This window comes from Convolutriloba macropyga, chromosome 5 (assembly GCF_964194025.1).
Source record: "Convolutriloba macropyga chromosome 5, txConMacr16.3, whole genome shotgun sequence".
Taxonomy (NCBI): Eukaryota; Metazoa; Xenacoelomorpha; order Acoela; family Convolutidae; genus Convolutriloba; species Convolutriloba macropyga.
Genome location: NC_134472.1, coordinates 75,574,759 through 75,587,011, shown reverse-complemented (window position 1 = coordinate 75,587,011; position 12,253 = coordinate 75,574,759). Strand labels below are relative to the sequence as shown.

The 12,253-nt window shown below is 34.0% G+C and overlaps 2 protein-coding genes across 3 annotated transcripts in view; both read left to right on the top strand.

The window, feature by feature from the left end:
• The window catches only part of LOC142339658 (signal peptide peptidase-like), a 144,548-nt gene that overhangs the window by 31,132 nt on the left and 101,163 nt on the right, over positions 1–12,253 (top strand). The gene's annotated exons all lie outside the window — the stretch shown is intronic.
• The window catches only part of LOC142339657 (sodium leak channel NALCN-like), a 93,358-nt gene that overhangs the window by 34,697 nt on the left and 46,408 nt on the right, over positions 1–12,253 (top strand). For both annotated transcript variants that reach the window (XM_075389853.1, XM_075389852.1), the window contains exons 13-15: positions 174–370; positions 835–1,092; positions 10,680–10,814. In XM_075389853.1, coding sequence (XP_075245968.1) covers positions 174–370; positions 835–1,092; positions 10,680–10,814 — 590 coding nt within the window. The remainder of the gene's footprint in view (positions 1–173; positions 371–834; positions 1,093–10,679; positions 10,815–12,253) is intronic.

Genomic DNA, 12,253 nt, shown 5'->3' with positions numbered 1-12,253 from the left:
AGGCACTTGAAAACGGACCACTTGGTCTAACAGTGTCCTCTCTGGTGCTACATTTTGCCTTAAGAAAACTGTGTAAATAATCCATGATGTTGGCATTTGTAACACTAGTACACAATTTATTATTATTAATATTGTTATTTTGTCTCTTTGATCATTTCGTCTGATGGTTTCAGGTGATCTTAGACAATCTTGAGTTGGATGAAGATGTCAAGAGAATCAAACAGTTGAAGGCGAGAGAGCACAAGGTAGGCACTGAAGACAAATTGCCATGGAGACTCGCCCTCTTCGAGAAGTTTCCTGACACTCCCCAGATGGTGCACGTGAACAAACTGTCCAGGAACTCAGACTTCCCCTCCGATTCGAAAGTCAGGTGAGGATGGAATTCGAAAAAATCCCTTTTGTTCCCTGTTAGAAAATTGAAAAGGTTTTGCGCATGGCATATTTTGTGGCTGGATTCAAATGACGGCTAGTATTATGGAGACTGAGATTTAAATGAATGTTTTTTTCTGAGATTTGTGGATAGAACAGCATTGAGCAAAGTTTTGTGTTCATTTTCATGTGTGAACAAGTGAATGAGTGTTTTGTTCTGATAACGGTTTGTTACTAAATAATAGGTGGCAAAAAGACAACACATTACAACTTTCAAGCACCATTATAACCGTGTAAAATTAGTAACTATAAATTGTTATAATCTAACAAGATTGAAGAGTAGAAACAGGTCCCAACAATTCACAAAATTTGTTGAATAAGAAATGGCAGTCTGATACGTTGGTGAACTTTGGAAACATTTTGAGTAAATTTCAATTGGTTATAATAAACCGATGTTCAATTTAGGGACTCATTCATGCGTAACTTCATCACAAGTGGGGCAGAGTTTGAAGTGCTGGTGAAGCTGATTGAAAGTGTGAATGAACAGATCAAACCCCGTTTGAAGGAAGCCTGGGAGGAGGCTGCTTTGTGCGGACCAGGTGATAAAACCAAAGAGTTGAAGAACAAATTAGCAACTGAAGATAAAAGAGAACAGACGAAACATCAACCCAATTATTTCACGAGGAGATTGCGTTCACTCGCAGCGTTGAAAGACTGCATTAGGTATGTTTTTTTTCTAGTGTAATATAGAAATATAAATTACTATCTGAAATATCTTCGATAAATTTTGCTCGTATTGGTTCAAATTTTTTGCTCCATCTATACCGCTCCGATTCAAATTTGAGGCAACTGAGCGCAATATTGCGCGCCATTTTGTGTAAGCTTTTTGCGATAAGTATAATCAAGACATTCGAATTTAGTGTTTTGACTCCTTTCGCATTTCCATATTTTGCATTTCGGAAAGGAAAGAAGTATCAATTTTCGAGGTTTTGGCAACCAAGTGCTGGTTTTCCACGCTTTAGGGACCAAACATGAGTTGGCTTCCTGTCTGTTTTCAAATCGACGTTGAATATTGGTTTGTGATCGGTTTTTTGTGACCCGAAAAGGATTATCTTGCTATTTTTTTAATTCCGCTCGAACGAAGTTTGAATTAAATATTGTAAATTTGTGTCTTTTTATACGAAATTTTTGCTTGACCGTTTTCGGCTAGAACGTTTTTTCGACTTCATTTCCTGGTTGACCTTTTCATGCATGGATTTTCGATTTTTTGCTCGACCTAAATGGTATTATTGAGAAATGAAGTCGAAAAACGATTGTAAGCTAGGCGAGCAAAAGGCCTGATATCCTAGCGGTGAGTGCTGCACTCTAGGGCACAGGAAGTCGCGGGTTCGAGTACTTCCCTAGTCGGATTCTTTTTGTACCCATAAAGAAAAGTTTTTCTTTTCTAAAAACCCCTCTGAGTTAAATTTCGCGCTTGTTGTTTTTTTCTTTTATAACTACGACGCTTTAAACTTAGAGAAGCCTTACTTCTGTATTGTTGATTTTTTGTTTTGCCTAACGTTAATTCTTTGTAAAACGGCTATTATTTAGGCTATTTGGTCTTTTTTTAATTGGCTTTACCTTTCAATCAGGTTTTTCGTTTTGCATAAGTCACAATTTTAAAGTTTGCCTCATCAATTATCTCACTCACTGTTTCAACTGAATAGATTTTAAATTATTTACGGCATTGAAATACGCAAGGTAGTGAATACGGTTAATGTCAAAAGATCAAAATAAAAAAAAATGGGATAAACCAATAAAGACTTCTCATTATGTCTTAGTGCAATAGTTTATCAAAGTCCATTAGAGAGATTGCTAGCTGACATTAGTGTTAAGCTTATTGGTTTTCAGTTTAGAAGCTGAACAAGGAGGCTCGATAATGTGCGTTCGCACATGTTGTTCCGACCCGAGCTCATCTACATTTTTGACTTAATTGTCAACCAAATGAAGAGATAACAAAAACAGATGTTTGAAATTTTAAAAAAATCATTACAAAACCTAACTACTTATTGAATTACATAATGCCATGCCTCATTGCAACACTCAGGAGTTCTGACATTAAAAAGACTACGAGAAAAAAAACAAACAACAAAATAAGCAAAAACAAAAATTTCAAGGCAAAAACTCAATATCTAAACTTAAAAGCACCTAGTAACAACGTCAAAATGCAATCACATAAAACCTTAACTACACAAAGTTACTGTTTCCTAACTATACAGCAGATGGAAACTTTCAATAATAAGACTAGGTAACAAGTCGACGAAGAGAAATGATGCGGCAAAATTCAAAAATCGATCAACATTTTTTAAACCAAATAATTTCAAAAGTGTTAACAATCATTAGCATATAAAGAAATAATTCTGGGAAAGATTAGTCAAATTCATTATGAAAGCAATGGGACCTGTCTTTGGTTAGACTAAGCCATGGAAACGAGCTAAAGATACAGAAAAATTACAAACAATTTGCGAAAACTTAAATTATTGAAGCCATTAAAATCATTAGCTATTATCTGAATAATATGTATTTTTATTTGCGTTTTTATTTATGCTAATACAGCTAACATTATGCAAGAAAGTAAGTTCATTTGGGCCACATTTCGAAAATCATTGGGATCTTATTACGTGATTGTGCTAAAGGAAGAGAAAAAGAAACAAATACACCACTCTTATAACTTTTTATAAAAACGCATATTGTCCTACAAACAAACCAACACAACGTCACAATACAAATAAGCATGTTCATTTTTGAAATACAAGGAATCGTATGGTACCTCTCGATGCTGAGAATAAATTACAAGTTCACGAAAAGAACAACAAAAACTAAAAAAAAATTCGAAAAAGTATAATATCAAGAACTTTATGACTATTCGCTATAAACTTACTTCTTCGAGTAACACGATTAATTCAATGTTTAATTACAAACTTATGAGATAGATCGCATTTTACGGCTCCAGAATACAAAAACAGCAAATTAAAAAAAATTGGGCGAGAAAAGTGTCGAGTGAAAAGCCATTACAAAACTGAAAGTTTCAGTAAAAAATTTTCCAATTTCAATTAATTCTTTAACAGCAATGAGATTCTTCTTTTTTAGCAATATGACTCCAAAAAATCAACAAATACGAACAAATACATTAAAACCAGGAAATTTTTGAGAAAACCCTTAGTATCAACGCATTAAATCCAATAGATTTCAACGGAAGCCAATAAATACGCTAGACTATGCCTCGATGGGACAACGATTCTTTTCACCCAAAATTCATCAATAAGACATTACAACAAATCACTGACTATGAAAACAACAGCAAATACAGTCAAAAACCAAAAAATCAGTTGAAAACTGCGAGAGGAAAGTGTCGAAGCCAATTAAATAATACGTTTTTCTCTAAAAACTTTATCTATGATTCAATGAACAGCTTCTCTATGTCAACGGGAGCTATCAATATTCACATAATGTGATAGGATTTAACAAGGAACCAGGATTACGAAAAAAATTATAAAAATAAAAAATTATGAAAACTCGTGCATAGAAGTCATACAACCAATAGTTTTTGTATAAACCCGCTAACTAAACAAAATGTGGCTGAAGTAGAAGGAAAAAGAGATCTGGCTTTACTGAGACTGATTTAAAGTTCACGAAAATAAGTTTACGATTGGTTAAAGTTCAAAAAAATTTCGAAAAATTTCAAATTCTTGACAGTTATTAAATTCAATAGCTTTCAACGGATAACAATAAATACGCTTAGTTACGCCTCGATGGGAGGACAAAGATGTTTGTCAATTATACCTAATCAATAAGACATCCTAATAGGCCTTATGACTATAAAAACAACAATATATATAGGCAAAACCAAAAAAATCAGTTGAAAACTGCGAGAGGAAAGTGTCGAAGCCAATTAAATCATACGTTTTTCTCTAAAAACTTTATCTATGATTCAATGAACAGCTTCTCTATGTCAACGGGAGCTATCAATATTCACATAATGTGATAAGATTTCAAAAGGAGCCAGTATTACGAAATAAATATACAAAAAATAAAAGAAAAATTATGAGAACTCGTGCATGTAAGTCATACAACCAATAGTTAGAAGATAAAACCGCTAACTAGACGAATTTTGGCTCAAGTTGAAAGTAAAAGAGACCTGACATTACTGAGATTGACTTACAGTTCACGAAATTAAATTTACGATTGGTTTATGTTAAAAAAATTTTCGAAAAAAGATTTGTAAAGTCTTGACCGCCATTAAATTCAATAGCTTTCAACAGATGTCAATAAATACGCTCAGTTACACCTCGATGGGAGGATAAAGATGTTTTTTCAAGCATACCTAATCAATAGGACATCCCAATAGGTTTGATGAATATGAAACAACAATATATATATATATTATATATATATATATATATATATATATATATATATGTATATATATATATATATATATATATATATATATATATAGGCAAAAACCAAAAAGTCAGTAAAAAAGTGCGAGAGGAATGTGTCGAAAAAACTTAAACCATACGTTTTTCTCTAAAAACCTTATCTATGATCCAATGAACATCTTTTTTTAGCCAGTCGGAGCTATCAATATTAATATAATGTCATAGGAATTCAAGAAGAAACAATAATACGAAAACATCCAAAAATTTGAAAATATTGTAAAATCTTTTGTGATTGGAGTCAAATGACCAATAGTTAGAAGATAATACTGCTAATCAGATTAATGTCGGTTGCATTAGGAAGGAAGGTAGTACTGTAATTACTGAGACTGACTTATAAATCACGAAGATAAGTTTATGATTGTTTAAGGTTGAAAAAATTCGGAAAATTTAATTTCAAAGTCTTAACAGCCATTAGTTGTCCATTTAAAGCACTAGATAGGTTCACCTAATGCGCATTAAGAAAGCTACTGCACTTTTAGTCAATGAGTCTATGCCACAGGACTACAAAAATTTTGTAAAACGTAAAAATGAAAGTCAAAATTTTAATTAAAATAACGAAAACCCGGAGTCGAAGCACAAAATTTTCATTGGGAATCATTTGACTGTAAATGACTTTTGTCATTAACTAAACCTCGATATCAAAAGTGACTAGTCTCAGGGTGTCTAAGAAAACAAAAAAGAGAGGAAAAGTTTTCTAAACAAAAGTGCACTCGAATTGAATTCGAATTTTTTTTATAATAAACTTCGTTATCAGACCAGAACTAGCCTTTTCATCGTCTTTCGTTTATTAGTAACAAAAAAATGTTGCATATTGTAGCCTGAAATATAATTTTGATTCAATATTTTTTAGTAGAAAAGATCTAAATTTACATTAAAATTTCACTAAAAGTGAACAAAATCATGCAAATATCCCGTGTTCACACAAAATTTTAAACCTCGATAACTCCTCGAAAATTACGAAATTCAAAAAAAATCTTTTTAATTTCAAAATCTACGCTGGACGAGCTTTTTAATGATACCACTAACATTTCTCTACGATGAATATATAGATCGGCCAAAATTGGCTGAACAAAAAAAACCATTTGAGTATATAGTTCCTCCGCCCCCCACAAGTGGGGTCGGAAAAATTAAGTACAGTTATTAGAATATAACTAAAACTGCACACCCAATTAGAACACGTTTTGAAAAAGTTCTGTCAGTTTAGCTCTATCCTTTTTTGTTTTCTGTTTTAATCGCGATATGCGTCAACGGTGGTTATTATCCGGCAATTTGCCGGCTGTTGTACATTTTTTAACACTGCAAACCTCAAAAAGTACTTTAAGTGAGCGTTCAGCTTAAGTGGAACATAGACAGTTTTTTATTATCCGGAAAGCGATAGGGGTGTCTATCATTGGCCTGCTCTTTTTCTACAATCCAAAGAATTTGGATTGTTTTGGTGTGCTGTCTCTTTTCTGTTAAAATCAGTCCATACTTTCGGTTTTTTTCACGTCAGTGAGACGTCAAATTAGAGTGGTTATTTTAATCACATTGATGTAGTAAAGGGAGCGAAAAAGCTAGTTGTTTTCAGGTGTGATTTTTTTCCAGGTACTTTTGAAGTGGTATGAGAAGTTGGTGTTTGAGCAAATTTTTGGTTTTGAAAGCGAATTGGTTTTCACGTGCGGCATTTCAACTGCTGTGACTGTTTGTTGTGTTTAATACTGTTGTTACCACTTAACATCTTTTATGGCAGATTTGATCCGGTTTTAATGGTTAATAGGTGCATCGCAGTAGTTTTAATACTTTCAAACCTGTTTTTCGAAAAATAAAAGTTGATTTTTTGATCATACGTCTTTGTTTTCGTTTACTTACGTGGTCTTTTCACTTGGTCTCAAAAATAATATTGAATGCTTATTGGCATTCGAGTTTGGCGTCATTTTGGTCAATTTTCAACTTTTAGATGACGTGTTTACTGAGATACCATTTCTTTAAGATTTGGGCGAATTTGAGAATCTTGTTTCATTTGTAGTTCTATTATCCCTTTTTAGATATTAGAACTACCACAAGTTTTTTTGACTTTTAAGGTTTTAGGATTTGTCGTGTCAAAGGGTAATGGCGGGCAGTTATGAGTTTCTCTTACTTTGGTGCCACATGATTTCAAAATTTCTCATTTTGCAAATTTTATTCAGTTTTGCCTTTTTTTGCTTTGTCTGTCATTGATTGCTCCAAGATTGCTGTATGATGTACTTTTTCTCAGGACACATTAAGTCATTATTTTAATAGGTTTTCATTAACTTTAGGAATTCTTAAAACACCTGCTCTTAGAGAAGAAAATTTCTATTCTTAGATTTTTTTTCATTTTTGCGCATATGGTAGCTGGAGCTTTCTATCTGACTTTCTATCTGCTGTTGCCGTGAAAATTGTAGTTGTTGGGTCATTAGTTTAGTCATTTCTCTGGATTGTAGTTCAGGACTTGTCCTGGTATGTTTTTTTTATCGTCATCGAGATTTGCTATGATGTCACAATCACTAAATCTGCCTTTTGTTCATTCATGCAATTTAACTGAATTTCTTTCTTGACGTCATTTTTCACTCTTAGCAAGTTGTTTGTTCCTTCGCGTGATTAAGCTTGTGGTCACACGTGACTTACCTCTCCTCTCTCTGAAATTAACTTTTTTTCTACTTGATTTCAATGCAATAAAGTCGAATGAGTGCGTGTCACTGGAGTCGAAATATAACATCTCAGCGTTTAATAAAGTGTTTGTTTTTGTCTGTGTAGTTTACTATCTTTTCGAGACTGCAGAGCGACAAAGGTATTGCAGCTATTTTCTGGCAATCTGCCAGCTTTTTATCGATCGCGAGGCTTAGGTTGTGTCCGGAATTTTTTCTTCAGTCTATATATTTTTAATTGCTCTCAAACGAAGTTTGTAGCAATTATATTAGTCCTGTCGGTCTTTTTTTTATGCGATTTTTCGCTTGACCAATTTTTCGTCTGACGCTTTTGACTTTTCGTCCTCAAAAACGGGATAAACAGGTAGCGCCCAGCGGGCATTAAGTGCTCTTAGAGCCTTTCAGCTCTGTTTCAGCTCAAACTGTTTTGGAGACTTATACTTATACTTATAGTGTGAAGGGCGGATCTTAGAGGTTGAGACACCTCCCCCCCCCCCCCCCTGTTGACCCCCCACCCCACTATTGCCCCCCCACCGCGCTGTTGCCCCCCAACCCAGTGTTGCCCCCCATAAGCCCCCCGGTGCACCCCCCCCCCCGTGGCTAGCTACTGACTAAGCCAACCGCTCGCCGGTCGTTTGAGAGCAATTCGCCCAACGTTAGTCGGTTATGTTTAAAAATGTTTTTAGCGCTATTTAACCTAAAAGCCAAGAACATCTTTTCACTTCAAAAAATTCTTTCGCGATCATTGACTGTTTTAAATGAAGACTTGAGGTCAGCTGAGCGCATATAAGAGGTCTAAAAAGAAATCTCTAAGATCCAGCGCTATAATGAAATCATTTTTCAGGTTTGTTATAGCATTTAAACTCAATTAGAACTGCACACTTGATTAGAACTGCAATCCTATCCTTTTCGTTCTTGTTTTTGATTTTTTAGTCAGATTCAATTTTTTACACGTTGATCCACACGTTGGGATCGGTTTGTTTGAGGATCATTCTGATCCCAAACGGTGGCCGAAGAGCGTTTGAAACTAAAAAATTTTTTCAAAAACCAGTTTGATCAATTTGAAAGAACACCATTAATTTTGGCATGAATTATTGGTTTAAAAAAATGATATATTGGAGAGGTTTGTGAATTTGCACTTGAAACAAAGAATCTGTTAGGCGTCAATAATTTATGTTTTTTTGCGTATTTAATAGCCGCACAGCGATAGCTGGGGCTATTATTGGCCTTCTCTTGTTTTTTTTTTGTTTCGTCGTCATGATTAATAGCCGCCCCCATCTTCTCAGCCGGCTATTATAGCGCTCCTATTTTTTTTTACTTCGTCGAATAAAGAAAAATGTTTCGATTTACCTAATTTTGCCGCTTTTTCAACATTTTGCGTGATATCTTTTTGACTTCTCTAGGCTAGTTTCACTCTTCTCTCATTCTGCTAATAGTATTTTTAGACAGCAGTTGCTCATCAAAGCAATCCAAAATAAACTTAGTCTGTATCAAGAACCGAAATCAGAAATAGAAACGGGATAAGACCCGTAAAGCCCAATTTTAGATGCCCGTAAAGCCCAATTTTAGATGCCCGTCTTATTTACCATCTCTAATGCTTATTGTTATTCATACTAGTCCCTGTGTCGTCGCACTACGAAACAGGAGTATGCTCAGCTCCAAAATGACATCAAAATGGTTCGCACTTCAAAATTGTTTGTGTACAAAAATTTTTTTTTTGCTTTGTTTTTTTTCTTTCAATCCCAATCATGCTTATTGGAATCAACGGCGGCTATTTTCCGACAATCTGCCGGGTATGTTTTTTGTTAAGACCATATGACGTCACAGCCACTTTTTGTTCATTCGTTCATGCAATTTCAACTGAATTGCATGTGTGACGTCATTTTTCGCTCTTAGTGGAGCAATTTTTTTTTTGTTCAATTGCTTGATTAAATTTTTGGTCACACTTGACTTACCTCTCTCAAAAATGACTTCCTCAATTTGAAATTGACTTTTATTTACCTTAATTCAAAGAGATAAGGTCAAATGGGTGTGTGTCACTCTAAATGAAGTTTATTTTAGATCAGCTAATAGAGGCAGCAATAACATATACAGATTTTAAATCAAAATATAACAGATCCGCCTTCAATGAAAAGACGAAATTTTTTTGGTCTGTCTTTTTTACTGTTTTTTTTAGACTGCCGATCTACGAATCTATTGCGGCTATTTTCTGGCAATCTGCCAGCTATGTTTAAGATCTGTTTAGTAGCTATTAGCAATTCCAGGCTGCTATTATTACACTCCTAATTTTTTACAATTCAAAGAATTTGAATTGTATTGGGGCGCTATCTTATGGTTTTGTTTCAAGTTAATTATAAATTAGTGGAGGAACATTTTGTCTGATCAGTTTTGTTTTTTTTGCTCTAAGTAGAGTTAGAAAACGGCGTGTGAACAAAAATTCGATTTCTCGCTAGTGGTTTTTTGTACACATGCGGGAATTTCACTTTGGTTTTTACTGTATTTTTTTTCCAATTTTCGTCAGATTTTTTTCTAAAAGGTATTCCCATTCCATTCATATTTCATTCTGGTCATGGTTTTACCAATTCACGCATAGTCCGTTCGAAGTTTAGTTTTTTGCTTAGTCAATGAAAATTCTTTGAATTATACGTCAGGACTTGTCGTGCTATGTTTTTTACTTTGTCGTACTAAAATTTTTTGCTTTACCTTAGTTCACAGCTTGTTCAACATTTTGCGTGATTTTTTTTACTAGGCTAGTTTCACTCTTCTCTCATTCTGCTAATAGTATTTTTAGACAGCAGTTGCTCATCAAAGCAATCCAAAATAAACTTAGTCTGTATCAAGAACCGAAATCAGAAATAGAAACGGGATAAAACCCGTAAAGCCCAATTTTAGATGCCCGTAAAGCCCAAGTTTAGATGCCCGTCTTATTTACCATCTCTAATGCTTATTGTTATTCATACTAGTCCCTGTGTCGTCGCACTACGAAACAGGAGTATGCTCAGCTCCAAAATGACATCAAAATGGTTCGCACTTTAAAATTGTTTGTGTACAAAAATCTTTTTTTGCTTTGTTTTTTTCTTTCAATCCCAATCTTGGTTATGGGAATCAACGGCGGCTATTTTCCGGCAATCTTTCGGGTATGTTTGTGATTTCTGGTGTTGTTTTCAACAATGTTTGGTTCCAGGTACCAGAGTATGAATGAGCAGGGAAATGGATCTGGGTCTGGCCTGGGAATGTTGTATCGTGGGAACACGGCGCCTGCTGGTAACTCCCTTTTTGCAACTCAACACGCTCTCAGGCAGGACAGACGACATCGCAGGCAAGTCCATCATAAAATCGGATGAATGATAACTGTCAATCAAAATTTTGTTGTCCTCTGATGTTTTTTTTATAGCTGCGAAGCTGTAAGCTGAGCGGAGATATATTGCGGTGCTCTTGGTTTTTACGACTCGAAGAGGAGTATTGGTTTTCTTAAGGTTTTTTTTTACGGGAAGTACTATTCGTTCAGACGCTGTTTTGACCTAAAAGCGAAACTGAGTAAAATTGCCTTGTAGAAATAGTTTTTATTCGATGCTATATTGAAATGTCAACCTCGGAAATTGAAAGCACAGTGTTTTGCACAGCCTGAAAATGCGTTTCAAGCTCAGAATTTGCACATATTTCTTGATTTTTTAGTTAATTTTTGGTTTTTTTCTATTAATTTCTTCATTTTTGGATCTTTTAACCGTCTTTTTGTCAAAAATTAGTTAATATGGCAACTTACTTTTGATAATTTATATACTCAACGACTCTTTCTACCTCGATGTAATTTTGTTTTATAAAATTGCACATATGCTAATCCGATTTTGGTAGTTTTTGTCCGAATTTTTTCAGTTTTTTGTTTGTATTTTGCTTTTAATTACTAGAAATAGTCTTTTTGTGCAACACGACGAACTTTATTTTCGTTTCAATAAAAATTCAATCATTTTTTGGCGTTAATTTTTTGAAAAACAGTTAAAACTTTTTCATAAATGCAGTCTTAAAAGTTTCTTTTTACAATTTTTTTGCAAAGTGTTTTTTCAGTGTTTCGTATGTTTGAATTCTTTTTTCATATTTTTTTTTCTCTTCAGGATAAATTTTTCTATCGGACGACCAGTTATCTTTTCTATGTTTCGAATGCTGAACAATGAAATGTATTTGTTTTGTTTTATTTTTTTTAATTTGATTTTTAACTTTCAAAAATAAAGAATGTCTTTTTGTTACGGTGTTCCTTACATTGTGTCCATATTCTTCACATTCTAGTTAGTATAGTTCTAGCTTTGTCCTGGCACCTACATTTTTTTCGGTATATTGATTTTTTTTAGTTGTGAAAAAGTTGAATGATCTCAGCTTTTTCTTAGATTTTCGTCATTTCTTTGGTTTGCAATCGATTTCTTTCAACATAAGGCAGTACTGAGAGTTTGCTAGCATGTCTTTTCAAAATTTTCACTTGTTACTGTTTACTGCAGCTTGGTATTACCGGCCTTGGTATTAATTTAAATGATTTATCGCCTCTTATGTCTTTTCGATGATCAATTTAATTTTTGAATTAGTATGAAATCATGTTGTCTAGCATATGTACAACAAGGAAGCAATATGTGTTGTTTTTTGTCGTAATTAAAGTGATTAGAAGTGTAGTTATAGTGGTCTTCTGGTTCTTATGTTTGAGCTTTCTTTGAAAAGATATAACTTAGTTTCTAAGATTATCTGCCGTTTGCTTTCCCGATCTTTTTGAGATTA